Here is a 17,859-nt window from a genome sequence, read left to right on the forward strand (position 1 = left end):
TTTTCATTTTTGGCTGCGCTGCACTGCTTGTGGGATATTAGTTCCCCAAACAGGGGCTGAACCCGGGCCCCAGCAGTGAAAGCGCCAAGTCCCAACCACTGGACTGCCAGGGAATTCCCGAGATCATCATATTAAGTGAAGTAGGTCAGACAGAGAAAGACAAATATCATATGATATCACGTATATGTGGAATCTAAAAAAAAGGATACAAATAAAGTTATTTACAAAGCAGACACAGACTCACAGACATAGAAAACAAACTTACGGCTACCAAAGGGGATAGTGGCGCAGGGGTGGGGAGAGATAAATTAGGAGTTTGGGATTAACATATACACACTACTATATATAAAACAGGTAAGCAACAAGGACCTACTGTATAGCACAGGAAACTATAGTCAATATCTTGTAATAACATATAATGGAAAAGAATCTGAAAAAGAATATATTATGTGTATGTATAACTGAATCACTTTGCTGTGCACTTGAAACTAACACAACATTGTAAATTAACTATACTTCAATTAAAAAAAAATGAACACCCAATGGGGAAAGGACAGTCTCTTCAACAAATGGTGTTGGGAAAACTGGATAACCACATGTAGAAAAATGAAATTGAACCCCTATCTTACACCACTCACAAAAATTAACATGAAATGGATCGAAGACATAAACATAAGATCTGATACTATAAAACACCTAGAAGAAAACACAGGGAAGAAGTTCCTCAACATTAGTCTTGGGGATGCTTTTTTGGATTTGACACCAAAAGTACAAAAAACAGTAAGAGCAAAAATAAACAAGTGAGGGGGACTTCCCTGGTGGTCCAGTGGTTAAGACTCCACGCTCCCAATGCAGGGGGCCCAGGTTCAATCCCTGGTCGGGGAACTGAGATCCCACATACCGCAACTAAGCCTGCGTGCTGCCAACTACTGAGCCTGCGCGTGCCGCAACTACTGAGCCCGTGCTCTAGAGCCCTCCTGCCACAACTAGAGAAGCCTGCACGCCGCAACCGGAGAAGCCCGTGCGCTGCAATGAAGACCCAGCACAGCCAAAATAAAATAACTAATTAAAAAAAACAAAAACAAGTGAGACTACATCAAACTAAAAAGCTCCTGCACAGCAAAAGAAGCAATGAACAAAATGAAAAGACAGCCTACCAAATGGGAGAAAGTATTTGCACACTGTGGACAAAGAATGCTGCCTGCCATTTCAGTAGACAAAGGATGTTGCAACCATCAAGCCAGCAGTCACTGCACCTGCCTCCACCAGTGCACCCTGAGGGGAATTCAGGATGAAGAGAGACAGGGTACCAGCCATAAGTAGTTAAGATGCATATTAAAGGAATGATTTCAATAAGCCCAGAACCTTGCATCTTCCCATACACAGAAAAGCACTAAAATCATTAACTTGAGATGTCTGTTTTTTGTGATTAGCAGTAGTCTTTTGATGTTCCCCTGTATTTTTTTTTTTTTTCCAGCAAAAACTCCCATATATTCTGGCTCCTCCCTTACCTCAGAGCTATCTGAGAGGCTGTTTTCTGGACTATAGTCCTCAGTAAGGTCCCAGAATAAAACATAATTCTCAACTTTTAGGTTGTGCTTTTTTTTTTTTCAGTCAGCAATAACACATATCTGATAAGGGGTTAATATCCAAAATATATAAAGAACTCATACAACTCAATAGCAAAATGCCAAACAAATCAAATTTTAAAATGGGCAGAGGAACTAGACATTTTTCCAAAGAAGACATCCAAATGGTCAATAGGTACACAAAGAGATGCTCAGCAACACTAATCATCAGGGAAATGCAAGTCAAAACCACAATGAGATATCACCTCACACCTGTTAGAGCAGCTCTCTTCAAGAAGACAAAAGATGACAAGTGTTGGTGAGGATGTGGAGAAAAGGGAACCTTGTACACCACTGGTAGGAATGTAAATTGGTTCAGACATAACAGAAAAAGTATGAAGGTTCCTCAAAATATTAAAAATAGAACTACCACTTGACCCAGCAATTCCACTTCTGGGTATATAGCCAAAGGAAGTGAAAACAGGATATCAAAGAGATATTTGCACCCGCATGTTTACTGCATTATTCACAACAGCCAAGGAATGGAGCACCCTAACTGTCTGTCAGCAGATTGATGGATAAAGACGATGTGGTATATGCGTACAATGGAACATTACTCAGCCATGAGAAAGAAGGAAATCCTGCCATTTGCGATAACATGGACGGACCTTGAGAACATTATGCCAAGTGAGATAAGTCAGACAGAGACAAATACTGTAATATCTCACTTATATGTAGAATCTAAAAAAGCCAAGTTCATGGAAACAGAGTAGGATGGTGGTTACCAGGGGCTGGGGGTGCCCAGCATCTGGAAAGATGCTGTTTAAGGGTACAAACCTGCAACTAGTAGGTGAATGGGTCCTGAAGATCTAATGTGAAGTATGGTGCTTATGGATACCAATACTGTATTATATACATCAAATCTGCTGGGAGACTTGATTATTCCCACCACAAAAATGAAATGATAATTAGGTGAAGTGATGGAGGTGTAAGCTAACGCTACAATGGCAATATATAAATGAATCAGGTCAGTATGTTGTACAACTTAAACCTAGTGACATGTCAATTGTATTCCAATAAGAGAGAAAATCTGCCACAGTTATTTTGCATGCATTCTCCTGTTGATGAACGTTGGCTGTTTCCAGTTTTTCACTGTCATGAGCAGTCCAGCTATGAGCCTTCCAGCATGAGCACACGGCTCCCACTGCACACGTGTAAGTCTCTCTGGGATTATATCCAGAAGGACTGATGCTGGACCAAGGGTATTGTTACCCTTACTAGGTAACAATAAAGTGTTGTCCAAAGTGGTTGCATTAATGTATAATTCCTTTAGCATATACACACTAGAAGGATATATATACCCCATAATATTACTAGTGAATGATCTCCAGGTAATAGATTATGGATCATTTTCATTTTCTTTTCCGTAATTTCCAAATTTCATAGAATAAGCACATATCAAGGCCTTTAAATTCTGAAACGTCTATAGACAAATACGTAACTACACACAACATAAATAAATATGCCACGAATAGGCATAGAGTGTGTCGTACTGGCTCCCCCACTACCCCCTCACCTGCAGGTCCCGTTTACCACCTCCAGCTCCAGGACGGTCTGCAGACACTGGCAGTGCCGGGCCTCCAACGTGATGCTCACTCTGCACTCCCCCAGCGGCTGAACTTGGCCACTGGACGGCTCGATGACGAAGGGAGACACCTGATGGGGAGCAGGACGAGGAGTGGGGACACGTGCAACTGCAGAACTGGGTGCTGGCCATGAACAACCAGGGTCGCCCCCAAGCTGCCCCACCCCCATCCCCCGAGCGCTTCTAGGATGCGGAAGGAGGCAAGCGGGTGGGGGAACACAGCTGAGCAAGAGCTCAGGACGAAGAGGATGAAAACTGAGTCTCCAAGGAAAGGAGGTGTAAGGCAGAGAGAGTCGCCCTCGGCACGGTGGCCCTGAGAGGTCTGCCCGCCCCGCTGCACAGGCGCGCGTCAGGAGCTGTCGGCTTCAAGTAAGGAAAGCCACTAAGCCCCCAGACTGGGGGAGGGGGCAAGCTTCCACGCGGCCACAGATTTGCCCTTTGCACCTGTAACTGTGCCATTTCTGGGACAGACCCCTCCCCACATCCTCTGCTGTAGCTCCTCTCTGAAGCACCTAGATGACAGTATCCGCTGCACGTTTGTTTCCTAAGTTGTTTTACAGACGCTAAAACCACCACCAAATGGAAGAAATTAACTACTTGATGACCATGAGCACATAGTCCCCAGACCTACTGGAGCCTGAGGACTGATAACGTTAACCCCTGTGACACCGCCCTGTTACCTCACCATCCACCAAGCAGAGAACTGTGCACGAACTGATCACATACGCTACGACCCACCTCCCTCACCTGGCCTTCAAAAATGTTTTGCTGAAACCCTTCGGGAAGTTTGAGGGTTTTGAGCACGAGCCACCTATTCTCCTTGTCTGGCACCTTACAGTAAACACTACACCTTCCTTCACCACAACCTGGTGTCCGTAGATTGGCTTTACTGCACGTGGGCTAGCGGACCCAAGTTTGGTTCGGTAACACACCCACGTGGTCTCTTCCCCACCCCGTCACGCCCTCACCTCACTCAGTCCCACTGCAGGCTAGTTCCCACTCACCTGACATGTCCACCCCCTGCCCCATACCAGGCACTAAAAGGGAAAGGAAAAGGCTTGGGGAGAAGAGTGCCCCTCTTCCTGTCCTGGCTGAGGCCAGGAGCACCAGCCTGACTGCGCGGCCCCAGGGCCCCAGATGGGCCGCACTGCCTAGTCGGGGTGTCACTGGACGTTGAAAGATCACAGCCAGGAGGAAGGTTACTCCTCTTTGGTCTCTTCCTTCCTTGAGACCAAGGCCATGAAGGAGTGCAAGGCACCTGCCTGGAGGGAGACCTGGCCGCCCCTGCCCGGTCCCACCCCACCTCCACCCTGGCCGCCGTGCTGTGCTATCTTGGGCCCTGTGCCCTCTCACTTCAGAGGTTCCACCGCCCTGGCAATGGAGGGAGGGTGGGCTGGCCTACGTCTCAGGAAACGTGGCTGGCGTGCTCTGGCCTGGCTTGTCCAAGCTTTGGGCCCAAGCTCTGCTGGTAAGGAAAGAGCCCCTTTGCTTTCTTCGCTCGTTGTTCCTCACGTGCCTCTCCTTCGGAGTCCGGTGAGTGTGGGTGTGGGTGTGGGTGTTGGGGGGTGGGGGGGGCTATGGTCTGGGGCTGGGTTTCTGGGTCCCCCTGGCCTGGGGACATCTACAAACCCCAAATCTCAACATTATTTTTGAGAGCTCACAAGAATACAGCGCAGAGAAATGTAGAGACAGGACTGCTACCAGCTTCGATTAGGACATAAATCTTAATGTACTGTGAAACTGACAATTACTTCAACTGTAAAATGTAGTTATTCTTCACAATGGGAGAAAAACACAGACTGGGAATCAGAGAACTGGGATCTGTTACGATTCTGCCACCTATTAGCTGTGTGGCCCCAGGGAAGCCCCTGTCCCTCCCTGTTTCTCCTCTATCAAGTGACGAGGTTGGCTGAGGTCCGTAAGTTTCCAACTGTGCTCTGGGAAATCCCAGGGGTTGCTCAGAAGTCCTAGGGCAGGGAAGCGGGATGTGGGGAGTGGCAGGGTGGGGCAGGGATGCCTGACGAGGGGGCCTCTGGGAGCCAAGAATAGTCATACTCTATTCTAGATCTTGGGCTTCTGTTGAAGGTTTCATTTGAAGAAAAGGTTACTGATAGCACCCTGCCCGCAGTCCCACCGCCAGCCTCTGTGGTCCCACGGTCCAAGCAGCGTGACCAGTGAGCCCTGGGGGGACCAGTGCTAACTCCAAGCCTGTGGAACAGACCACATGGCAATGTTTCTTGGCAATGGTGTTGGCCAGTTCGATGCAAACTGTCATTAACTTCTAAGTTTCAGGGTGCCTAGTGGAGAAGCAAGGCCGCCAGGTAAAGGAGAATGGCTTCCAAGTGGAAAGGAAAAGTCCTGGAGAAGGGAAGGTGCATTGGCAGAGAAGATGTATGTGTGGCTGTGACTCTCTTTCCTCAGCTCCTGAATGTGGAAGGAAAAGTGTGCAGCCCTCTGACCAACAGGGGGAGTGGGCAGCAGGATGGGGGATCTGGGGAGGGAGGGTGCTTTCACCAGACAGACCTGGCCAGAGTCTCGCATGTGCAGCAGCTGCTCCGACGGAGTTACAGTCACTATGTGTGAAGGGTGGGCATGGTGAGCCAGTGGTTTATAGCTAGCTGCATGCTGGTGTGGCTTGGGCTTGTTCAGGATTGAACATAATACATATATATATATATTTTTTTTTTTCTTTTTTCTTTTCTTTTGGCCACGCCACGCAGCTTGCGGGATCTTAGTTCCCTGACCAGGGATCAAACCCAGGCCCCAGCAGTGAAAGCACCTGAGTCCTAACCACTGGACCACCAGAGAATTCCCCGAACATGGTATTTAAACATGATGCCATGGGCTTCCCTGATGGCACAGTGGTTAAGAATCCACCTGCCAATGCAGGAGACACGGGTTCAAGCCCTGCAGAGCAACTAAACCTGTGCACCACAACTACTGAGCCTGAGCTCTAGAGCCCATGAGCCACAACTACTGAAGCCCGCGGACCTAGAGCCCGTGCTCTGCAACAAGAGAAGCCACCGCAATGAGAAGCCCGCGCACCGCAACGAAGAGGTGGCCCCCGCTCTCAGCAACTAGAGAAAGCCTGTGCACAGCAACGAAGACCCAAGGCAGCCAAAAATAAAATAAATTTATGAAAAGACAAAACAAAACATGATGCCATAATTTAAATGTGATGATGACAATGCTTAGCCACTTTTAATATTTTCTATTTTTAGAGTAAAAGGAAAAGTGCTATTTGAGTGGAAATGATTTTCCTTTTGGAGCCTTTTGGTTTGGGCGGCAAGCTCACCACCTGGTGGCAGGTACTCAAAACTGCAAGCAGGCTGGGAACCTCTGCAGGGAGCCCCGCAGCCTGCCCCTCCCCAGAGGCCTTTTGGAAGCTTCCCGCCCAACTCAGCTGCCTGTTTTCTTCCTGACTCTGGCTGCTCTGAAAGGAACAGGAAAATCCAGTTCGGGGTTAAGTTCTGCTGTAGAAAGGACCCCGACTGCCTAGAGACAGGGGATGGGGGACTCTGCGAGGCGAAGGTCACCAGGCAGGCGTTTCCTCTCCCAGCCTCCACGCTCTGAAGGCACCAGCAACAGTTCCACGGCTCACACACCACGCGGGTTACTCGGCTCCTGGCGGGGGGTGTGTGGTGGGGGTGTGGGGGGGGGGTGGCACCACGAACCAGCATCGCAGGACTTACGCCCTCTTGCCTTTCTTGCAGGCAGACCCTGCTCTCCTTCATGGACCACGTGGCCGGGAGCTGGCTGACATTCCGGATCTGGATGGAGTTTGTGGCTCTCTGCCCCAGGCGCAGCAAACCAAACTGAAGGGCTGAGACGTCGATGACGAGGGCAGGCCCCTGAGGCACCCAGAGGGGCCCGTCACTGGGCCACCCGGGCCGTGGGCTCTGTGCCCCACCCCGGCTCCCGGTCCGGCCCGCCCAGCCCCACCAGAGGCACCTTAAAGGCCGCCTCGACGTGTAAGACCACCGGTGAGGGGGAGTCTTTGATTTCACACAGCAGGTTCTGGCTCGTCGGGCCAGGGACACCCCCGGTAAAGTTCAACTGAAAATCCTCCACCTCGCTGGGCTCTGAGAGAGGGAGAGGAAAGGTGAGCTGTGGAGAAAGGAAGCAGGGGCAGGTCCCCTCTGTGGCCGGGCTCAGATACCTGGCCTTGGCAGACTCCTTACCCACCACAGGGCCAGGCTGCGGCTGGAGCGGATCAGAGGGCCACGGACCCCTGCACAGGCCCCTTTCACCTCGAGCTCTCCTTCCCCAGCCAGCCCCTCCCTCGGCCCCTGCAGTACCGATGGTCCCCGCGCAGGGCTCCACTTCAATGACGTGGCAGTCGCTGATCTTCCCCCACGTGTACCTGATGGCTGACTTGCTGTTGTTCCACATCTGAAAGACACACCCCGAGCCGGCCTCCCCGTCAGATCTGTACTTGCTAAAGGACTGCGGGATTGTGGGCTCACAAGAGGTCCTCTCGACACCTTCCCAGCTAAATCCCAGCCACCCAATGGCACCAACGCTCACTGCAGGGTTTGTGGGCGCCACGGCCGGTCAAAGATCCCTAAACCCAGGAACGGGTGCCACAGTCCTGTCGTTTGGAGGATGCTGGGAAGCTGACAAATGACAGATGTGCCCGGCCCAGCGTCTGTTCAAACCAAGTGGGTTCCGGGGCTCTGGGAAGAGCCTCAGCTTCTCTGCAGCGGCCACCACTGCTGGCCCCGCCAGCCGCTTCCTCCCCATGCTCGCGCCCGAGTTCAGCACCATCTCGGGCAGCCGAGGCTGGGGAGGGACAACCACCTACCTTGAAATCCTTCTTCACGGTCATCCCAACGTAGTTCTCCCCGGGGATGATGAGGGCATATGGTTCTAAGAGAACCTGGAAAGGTTCCACTGAGCCTTTCACCTCGATTTCCAGGACAATCACGTCATCCACAGAGTACGAGGGATCCTTCGGGTTTTCCAAGTCCAAACTGGACACAAACCCACCATGAGCTAGGAGCCATTGTGTCCCCTATCTCTGGTCTTGTGAAAAGAAAGCGCCCCCTGCCCACAGCTCCCAAGCCCCCTGAAATCAGAGGCGTCAGCAATGTCCTGAAACAGATGAATGCCTGTGGCTGTGACGGCAGCTCAACCACAGGCTTGGGACGGGGGTCCCTCCCTGCACCCCCAGGGACCACCCTGCAGCAGCGTCAGCCAGCATCTCCACACCAGCTGACTGGAGGTCCCCCACCGACAGCTTGCTCAGGCAAGCGCTGGCAGAGGTGACGCCATGGGACAAAACCTCCCCTCATTAGTCACCACCACCCAGGGGCCACCAGCCTAGCTGCCCAGTGGTAACCGTGAGCCTGGGGCACAGCTCCAAGGTTCCAGGGTGGCGAGTCCCGTGAGCTGTTCCCTGCTTGCGGAGCCCGCTCCAGGCCTGGGTGCCAGGGCAAGGCAAGGCGCTCCCACGCGCCAAAGCCTGCCGGGGGTCAGGGGCTCCTCCACTCCGTCCCAGCACCTCCCCCAGCATGCCCAACTGCCCACCCCTCAGCCAGGGGCCCGGTTCCCGCTCACCTCATGGGCTCTGGGACTTCCTCCAGCACCATCTGGAGCACGCTGTGAAAATCCCCGGGCTGCAAGGCAAACGCAGCACCCTGAAGACAAGAGCCTGCCCCCGGGAAGGCTGGAGTCATGGCAGGCATCCCTCCTCCCTGTGGCCCGGCCCCCAGAGAGGTCTTCCACGAGACACCGCGCTGCTTCCCTTGGCAGTGCCCTCAGTGAGTCTGAAGCACCACACCCTCCCGGGAGAGGCCGTGAGGTGGCTGCATGCTGAGAGGCAGACCTGCTCTCTTACCAGCAAGGGTCCCTGGGCATCCCCCTCACACTCCCCCCCACCCCTCGCCCGGGACACACACGGCTTCCTGTTGGAAAGCGGGGGCCATGTGAGCCTCACTCTGGGGAACCCCACCTCACTCTTTCTGGGGCTTCTGTGGGCTGGGCAGGAATGGTAACACCTTTGATGTAGTAGAGACACGGAAGACACCAGAGCCGAGGAAATGAGCCCAGGCTCTGGCTGCAGATGGGGTGTGCAGGGTCGGGACCAGGCAAAACGAGCTGCACACCAAGCCCGGCCACTGGCCCCGCTCTTAGCTAAGTGCCAGCCTCGGCAGGATGCTAGGGATCTCGGCAGCGTCAGCTGTGGCTTCAGTGTCACCAAAGAACAGGGACAGAGGGTGAAAACATCGTGACCCAATCATGTGTGACCACCAAGACAGCCGCACTCGAACCTCTCGAGGAGAGAAGCTCAAGAGGAACTCGTGGTCCGTGTGGGGCTTGAGAGCTCCCATGTCGGGGGCGATGGAGAAGGCCGTCTCCCTGTCAGGATGGGACTTGATGCTGTCCGGGCTGTAGGTTTCTCCAGGCATTAGGGACCTCAGGTTGGGCTTCATGATCTGCCAGCGGAAGGCCAGTTCCACGTGCCTGTGGGGACGACCTTGACAGTAGGCAGTGGATCCAAGGCCATGTCCCAATTCTGCCAGAATCAGGTCCCCCCAAACCCCGGCCTGGCCTGGCCCTGCTCCCGGAGTGAGCAGGAAACGACCCAGGGGCAGGAAGTGGCCAGATCAGCCTTCAGGCCCTTCCCATGGAGGACCTGGGGGCACCTGGGCAAGGGAGGGCACGGGGGGCAGGGAGTCTGGAGACCTCCCAGCACAGCCCCGCACAGCAGCTGGAGGCTGGGGCCACAGTGACTCGGGGGAGTCATGCTCTAACCATCAGGCACCCCCCCAGATATCAGGAAAATTTTCTGCCTTATCTTCTACCACGTGAGTTTTTGCCGCATCGACCCCACTCTCTGCCTCTCCAGCTCTGGCCTCCCAGGACTACTGCTCTGGCCAGAAAGATATGTGCCCACTGGCTGCCAACAGGAGCGGTGACAACTCCATGGTGGTGGAAGGGGTGGGACTCCAGGCATGCTGCTGACAGCAGGTGTCGGTGAGGGGGACGGCAGGTGAGAACTACTCATCCTGCCAGGAGACAGAGCCTGTGCAAGGCCTGGGTCACTTGGGCAGCCTGGCCAGGAGGCTCACCAAGGTCTGTCCTGGTGTAATGACGGAGCTCAGAGGATGGTCAGGGAATAAATGGCAGTGAGAGCTGAACCCACAGGCCATCATCTGTCTGACGCTGGGACTTGGGTGGCTTCCCCTCCTGGGCTGGGCAGGACCTCTCTGGAAAACTGTTCCTGGTTAAGGAAGCTCCAGAGGATCTAGAGCAACACCGTCCAATATGACTCCCTGCAGTTATGGCTCTGCCTAATATGATCGCCACCAGCTACCCATGTGGCTGTTGAGTACTTAAAATGTGGCTGGTGTCACTGAGGAAGTGAGTTTTTACTTTTACTTAATTTTAATTGATTTCCATTTAAATAGTCACATGTGGCAACTGGCTACCATGATGGACAGTGCAAATCTGGATCCTTCCATCCTGTGCCCAGATTCCTCCCTGGCCTCTGGAAGGAACCACCAGCCTCACTGGGACCTCAGGCCAGGTGAGGAAGGAGGGAGGGTGTGTGCTGGGGTCCCTCACAGGCGTCACTCACGTGGCATTTCTAATAATCAGCAGTTTGCTGGCCGTGGACTGAAGGTTTTCAGGCTCAAAGCGTATGAAGTGCTGGGCTGTTAAGTCTGTGAGCTCTCCGGGCTCCGGCTGACTTTTTTCACCAGAAACATAGATCAGATCCAGAGCCACCAGCTGCCCGATTCCTGAAAAAGTACAGTAGTGAAGTTTCCCTAGGGCTGAAACCAGGACTCTGTGGCCGAAGGCTGTCACAGGACCCAGGCCACCATCCACATGCAACCGGCCGTGATCGTGACCCCGGGAAGTGCACACAGGGGAACCCGGAGCCAACAGCACACAGGTTCATGTCCCCACGTCACCACAGACCAAAAGAAGGTGATTTTGATAACATAGCATGTAGCAGGCACTCAATTAATACCTGGTGAGTGAAACTGGGTGGATGGTAGACAGACAGATGGAAGGAAGGAACAGGGCACCTTAAGGAAATTCAGCAGGATGCCCCTTCTAACTGTACAGGAACGTACAGGTGCCCTGGTCGTTCCTGTGTGAGTCACTGGCAGTCCCCCAAAGGAGATCACGGTGAGTTTCAAAGTGACTCGATAAAAGATTGCCCCCCAGGTTTCCATCCCTCTCGCACTAGACGGCCCCTTGGGACAGTCCCGAAGCCCACACTGGCTTGGGTCTCTAAGGTCTGACCAGAGCTAGAGGCCCCAAACCAGAGCCCTGGAGGCTGCAGCATCCCCTGAGTGTCCCCACCCCCAAGGGGGACCAGGCGCAGCCGGGCCACCCCTGGGAGCGCACCCAAGCCCACCTGTGGTCACCAGCTCCTTTATCTGGCAGTTGTCACACACGATGATGAAGGTCTGCTCTGCCTTTCCCAGGCTGGTTGGGAGGAACAGGACCTGAGGAAAGAAGGGCTGTCCCGCTGTCTCCCGTGCAGGGGGCTTCTACCTCCTCGCCCTCTTCTTCTCAGCTGCACCCCCTTCCCTCTGGTCTCCACTTCTCCCTCCCCTCCCGGCCCCTTCCCTAAGGCTAGGGGTTCAGCCCAGGCTCCACCGGCTAATTTGGGGAGCGTGTTGAAAGGCTATGAAGAGAGAATTCACAGGACTGCAATACAAATGGCTCTTAAATAACAACATGTTTAACCTCATTCATGATAAAAGAAGTGGAAATGCAAACCACCCAGGAGAACAGTTTTTCATGCCTCCTACTGGCAAAGAGCAGAAAGTTAGCGATCATAAACACAGTGATAGGATACCTTAATTTTCCTCAAAATAATCTAGAGGGGCAGGGCAGCGTTTGGTGGGAAGAGACGGAGGGGTATAAAGGAAATAAGGTTGTCCAAGAGTTGATAAATGTTGAAGCTGTGTAATGAGTACATGGGTGATCATTCAACTATTCCATTTTTGTATATAGGTTTGTTTTGGGTTTTTGTTTTTGTTTTTCTTTTTTTTTGCTTGGCCAGTTGGACTTCTGCCCTTTTTTTTTAAATTGAGGTATAGTTGATTTACAATGTTATGTTAATTTCAGGTGTTCAGCAAAGTGAGTCAGTTATACACATATATCTATTCTTTTTCAGATTACTTTTGTATATGTTTTAAAATGTCCATGATAACAGGTTTTTTTTTTTTTAAGTTTGATAACCCACTGTATTGGCAAAGGTGTGAGAATTAAAATAGGCACCCTCACTGTACTGTGGTTGGAAGTACAAATTGATACAATCCACATGGTGGGGATTTTGGCAACATGTATCACAATTATGAGAGCAGAGACCCTGAGTCAGCAAATGCACATCAAGGACTGTATCCTTCTGGTAGGACAGAGTGATGTATGTATAAGCTATTCCCTGAGATGGCCAGAGATCAGAAATAATCTTCATGCAGGGGACAGTTGACCTAAATTAAATTATGGTTCATATGCCCAGTGGAATACTATGCAGCTGTAAAAAATATGAAACAGTAAGTGGAAAATACATGGTGCAGAACAGAGCACAGAGTGGGCAACTATTTGTGTGAAGGAAAAATGGAAACAAAGGAAAGAAGAAACCATGTGCAGTTGCTTAGGTAGGCATCACATATCTCTGGGAGGGCACTCTAACCTGGTAAGGCTGTGGCCTCTGGGTGGCTGAGGAACTGGGGGGAGAGGGAGCATTTCACTGTGCATCTATTTGCGTCTTTTGAATTTTTAATCATGTGAATCTATTTATTTGGAAATATGAATAAATTTTAAAACAAACAAAATCCCAATCAATAAACAAAATTTACATAAGGAATGCAAAGGGGAAGACCTCCCCCTGACTCCCCCACTGCTCCCCAAAGACTGCTGCTGCCACCCTCTTCTTTTCCTTGGGGAATCACAGGAGGATGGGATGAGGGGGACATCATGGCCTGGGCAGGGGTGACCAGCCCCAATTCCTTAAAGCCACCACAAGGCTCTGACAAGGCCTGGGCTATGCCAAGAGGACCCGGCTCACCCCTTGGCAACAGAGGAGGATGGATAATCCCTACTGTGCTCCTGAACTGGCCTCGTCCTGACTCCAAGAGCCAGGTTCTTATCAGGATCAGATCATCACAGACATGAACAAGACAGCATCGCTCCAGAACAAGACCCCATCAGACCCTTGAAACTGGAAAGGAGCTGATAAAGGAAGCCTTCCTTTACATCTTGGCAAAGAAGCTTATGGCAGTGGTCCTCAAACTTCGCTGCACACACAGAATCACCGGGGGAGCTTGAAAAATCCTATGCCCAGGCCACACCCCAGACCAATTAACTCAAAACCTCAGGGCTGGGGCCCAGATGTCAGCTTGTTTGCAAGTTTCTCAGGGGATGGCCATGTGCAGCTGAGTTTGAGAACCTATGGCTCTTGGCTCTCACTACCTGATGACATGGTGTAGGCCAAATCCCCCTCCCCAGAACCCAGATAGCTTTTACTCTTGAACGTGGGTGCGTCCTTCAAGAGGCAAGTGAGGAAGGCCATGCACGCTTGTGGCAGCCCCACACCCAGCCATGGGACAGCACAGAGTCAGACTCCTGGAGCAGAGGGTGGGGGGACAGGGGCAGGAAGACATCACCATGTCTCACAGCCTCTTCTGGGGACCAGTGAGCAGGTGTGACAGGCCCAAGGGACCATGGAAAGGGGCCAGTTAGGAAAGGAGGAGCCCACATCCCGGAGGTCAGACTCTGGGAGCTTCTGCAGAGGTTCAGGATGAGGCCTAAGGAAGGCGGGCCTTGTTGACCATATAACTGAGGATAAAACAGGAAACAGAACAAAGGTACCAGATTTAGGGGGTGGGATGGTCCAAGACAGACTGAAGGACCGAGGGGAGATCCTGGAGGCAGCTCAGATGTTGGTGGAGGTGACCCACAGGCTCACAGGTGGGCAAGCAACGCTCAGGGATCGTGGTGGCATTGCTAGGGCTTTCTGCACTTGCTCTGTGAGGGAGGTCACAGGAGAGTCAAATGACATCACCCCACAGAATGCAAAAGCATGTTCCTACATAGAAACCGCCAAGGCTGGGACCTGGGAGTGGATATCTGGGTCATGAAAACACAGAGGCGGGAACTCCCTGGCGGTCCAGTGGTTAGGACTCAGTGCTTTCACTGCAGTGGCCCGGGTTCAACTCCTAGTCCGGGAACTAAAGATCCCACAAGCTGTGTGGGGCAGCCAAAAAAAACCCCCCAAAAACCCCAAAAAACAAAAAACCAGAGAGGCAAATGAAATCAAGCGAGCAGTTGAGGAAACAGCCAACCAATCATAAGGAAAGACAAGCTAGCGTCTCATCACCTACCTGCACGAATACGGCCTGCCCCGGAGCCAGCTCCAACACTGACGGCAGGATCCCGAAGGGAGGCTGCTCAACAAAGCCGATGGTTGCAACAGCCTTAAAGAAAAGCAGAAGAGGACCCAACAGTGTGGAAGAAACTGTAAACTCTCGTGCTCAGATGACACGCTTCCCTCCTCCAAACATCAATTTTGTGATCTGAAGGGTCTTATGGATCATCCAGTCTCCTGTTCATGAAGAAACTGAGGCTCATCCATTCAGCAAGCACTTACTCAACCCGCACCGGGCACTAGATGGGGTGCTGGTGGTTAGAGACAAGTACAAGACAGAGCGTCCACAAAGAGCTGCCTGCGGGTAGGAGGTACAAGGACCACTGACAAGTGTTTCAGACGCAAAGCAGGAGGTGTGAGAGATGGCCTCCCCCAGGAGGTGGGCTCCCGAAGCACAGTCCTTTCCCTGCTACAGCAGCCTGTGTGGTTGGTGCTGGCTTCTGTGTCGGCCTCCATCCTCAACCCACCCCTGGCCATGAGCACCTCAGTCAAGGGAAGCTGCCATCTTGTCAGCAGAGCTGCAGCCCAGGTGCCTACACAGGAAGCCACTTAGCATGCCAGGGACACAGACCCATGCCTCCAGGACCCTGGCAGGTAACAGAAACGAGTGAAATGTGTGTCTGGGAACATGTGGTCCTCTGGATCTGTCACTTGTTTCGGGAGACACAGGTACAGCAAAATATCTCTGCTCTGAGACAGATAACAGTGTGAGTGAGCGTGACCATCAGTGGTGTCAGCACCTGGCTGCCCTGGGGCGGGGAGGGCAGAGCTGGGCAAACAGGAGGGGATGTGCACACCCCCTGCTTCTCAACTCCAGCTGACAGGCCACGGGGGATCCTGGCCCAGGGCTGCACATCTCCCAATGTTTCAGAGAGACTGGAAATGCACATTTTTATATGAAGTCTCTTTATTTTAAAAAAAATATTTATTTATTTGGTTGGTTGGTTGGTTGGTTGGTTGGCTGCGCCGGGTCTTAGTTGCAGCACGCGGGATCTCGTTCCCTGACCAGGGATTGAACCCGGGTCCCCTGCACTGGGAGCGTGAAGTCTTAGCCACTGGGCCACCAGGGAAGTCCGAAATCTCTCTATTTTTAAATGGTGGCTCCAAAAATGTTTTTAAGCCCTGTGCCAAATAAATATACCCACAAAATTCAGCCAAAGAGCTGCCAATTTGTGACCTCTGCTATATTCAAACATTTGCTACTATAATGACTGACTGACTGAATGAATGAATGAATGAATGCAGGAACATTTGAGTCAGGTCTTGGAGGATAAGAGAGGTGACAGGACCTGCCCAGGGTCACACAGGTATTAGGGGAGTAACAAGAACTACAGTGCTGGTCTCTGTACATGTTGATTCTCACTGGACCGTAGTAGCTAGAGAGAGAGGTTATAAAATTCTGTTCTCTGTGTGTGTTTCCACTCCCAGGTGCACTCGAGCAAGTCCCTCACAGGGGTTATTTCCTTTGATGGATTTGCTCTTTTTCCAGGTAGCAATCCGTGAGCACTCACTCTGAAGCTTGGCGGCGGCCAGCTCTTTTTAGGCATAATGCAGAACTTGCCCACGCTGAAGCCCACGTTTTTGCAGATGAATCTGGTCACCTTCATGCCCCCAACGAGGCAGTAACCACAGTCCAACACCGGCGACACTGCAGCCACAAGGAAAGATGGGCAAGAGAAACAGCACAGGCCGCCCTGTTGTTGTTCTCCGGAGGCCCAGCCCGAGCTAAGAGCAGCTGTGGAGGGGCGAGGGGGATGGATGGGGACAGGCCCAGCCCTGCTCCCACACGGCAGCGGCGCCTCGGGACTCCACGCGCTCGGGCTTCAGCCAGTGCCACCCGGCATGGCCCTGGGGGTTGTGGTCAGAGTTGCAGCCTGCGGACAGCTGAAGGGACTCGTAAATGAGGGCGTCCAGGCAAAGCCAGCCACCCCATGGCCACACAGGTGACACCCATGGAGGGCTCCAGGCACTCCTGCTCGCCTCGCCGTGGCACAGGCCCACTCAGGGTGTCCCTGAGCCAGCGACGCCTAGGCTGGGGTCAGCTGGGATGCTGGCCTCCTCTCCCGACGTGTGTCACTCAGAGGCAGCCTCCAGGGGAAGCAGGATGGCCGGGGCCTGACACGGGAGGACTGTGTGCAAGCTTCTGGCAGGTCCCTTCTCAGGACCCACAAGCCCCTGCCCCAGGGGACAGGCCGTGTGCTGCCACGAAGGGGCCCTGTGGGCAGGCGGTCCTTCTAGGGGCACCAGCCCTCCCTGAATCCCGCGGGAGCAGAGCACACTCACGCGTCAGCACTGGGGGCGGCCTCCGGGCCTGCAGGGGGACCAGGAGCGCGTGCGCTGACTGGGTCTCCACTAAAATAAAGTCATCAAAATCCCCAAGGCAGTCGGGAAAAAACTGGACAGTATACTGGCAGGTCATCCCAGGAGCCACCATCCCACCTTTTCCTGGGAACATCCCTGCGGGGGACAGAAGCGACAAATGAGATTCTGGAGACCAGGTAAGAAGACCAGGGCCTGGGGCGGCGGGGGGAGTGATAGGGTCCACCTGGAGCGGCCAGGCGGGGCCAATGGCTTAGCATTTACTTTGTGGGCAGCAGAGAGGTATTTGAGGTTTCTGCGGGGGTTGGGGGGTGGGACACAAGATCAGAGCTGTTGTTCAGGAGAACACTGCGTCATGGAGGCAGGAAGGCTGGCGGGGAAGCCACTGCGATGGCCTAAGTGAGGAACCAGGGGTCCTGACTGAGGGCAGTGACAGTGCGCAGGGCGAGGAGAGGGCAGAGCCGAGCCTGGAGGGACGAGATCCGAGGAGGAGCTGTGGGGACTGGGGGCCTTCGGTGGAGGGTGGGTAGGAGGCCTCTGCGGAGCACAAGGGGTGCAGCTGTGGCGTCACCCTAGGGCCTGGCGGGCGTGTAACCCGGGGCAAGGCCAGTACACGATGTCGAGGCCGCCCAGGCCGCTGCCACCCTGAGCTCACCCAATCCCAGAGCGAAGTAGGGCGTGGACGGCGGGAGGACTCGCAGGTGGCGGCTGGTGGACGTGGTGTTCTGCAGCGAGATCACCATCTGTTCAAAGGCAAAGCGACGTGTGTGGACAAAGGCTATGAAGTCTGGGGTTCACTGAATAATATGGGAAGGGGGTGGGGGGATAAATGTATTGAACCTGGCACGGAAGAGGAACTCCATACATGCATACACCTTTGCCTTCTATTTCGAGAACTATTACACTGGGAAAAACTTATAAATTATAACATGACA

At 53.0% G+C, this 17,859-nt stretch overlaps 1 protein-coding gene across 3 annotated transcripts in view; it reads right to left on the bottom strand.

Annotated features, from left to right (window-relative positions):
• The window catches only part of DLEC1 (DLEC1 cilia and flagella associated protein), a 113,754-nt gene that overhangs the window by 23,397 nt on the left and 72,498 nt on the right, over window positions 1-17,859 (bottom strand). For 2 of the 3 annotated variants that reach the window (XM_057555820.1, XM_057555821.1), the window contains exons 8-19: window positions 17,580-17,667; window positions 16,889-17,062; window positions 16,117-16,253; window positions 14,562-14,654; window positions 11,585-11,675; window positions 10,796-10,958; window positions 9,486-9,678; window positions 8,773-8,831; window positions 8,018-8,186; window positions 7,165-7,605; window positions 6,906-7,064; window positions 3,145-3,284 (exon numbers count right to left, since the gene is read on the bottom strand). In XM_057555820.1, coding sequence (XP_057411803.1) covers window positions 3,145-3,284; window positions 6,906-7,064; window positions 7,165-7,605; window positions 8,018-8,186; window positions 8,773-8,831; window positions 9,486-9,678; window positions 10,796-10,958; window positions 11,585-11,675; window positions 14,562-14,654; window positions 16,117-16,253; window positions 16,889-17,062; window positions 17,580-17,667 — 1,907 coding nt within the window. The remainder of the gene's footprint in view (window positions 1-3,144; window positions 3,285-6,905; window positions 7,065-7,164; window positions 7,606-8,017; window positions 8,187-8,772; window positions 8,832-9,485; window positions 9,679-10,795; window positions 10,959-11,584; window positions 11,676-14,561; window positions 14,655-16,116; window positions 16,254-16,888; window positions 17,063-17,579; window positions 17,668-17,859) is intronic. The other variant, XM_057555819.1, reaches the window with a different exon arrangement.

This window comes from Balaenoptera acutorostrata, chromosome 10 (assembly GCF_949987535.1).
Source record: "Balaenoptera acutorostrata chromosome 10, mBalAcu1.1, whole genome shotgun sequence".
Taxonomy (NCBI): Eukaryota; Metazoa; Chordata; class Mammalia; order Artiodactyla; family Balaenopteridae; genus Balaenoptera; species Balaenoptera acutorostrata.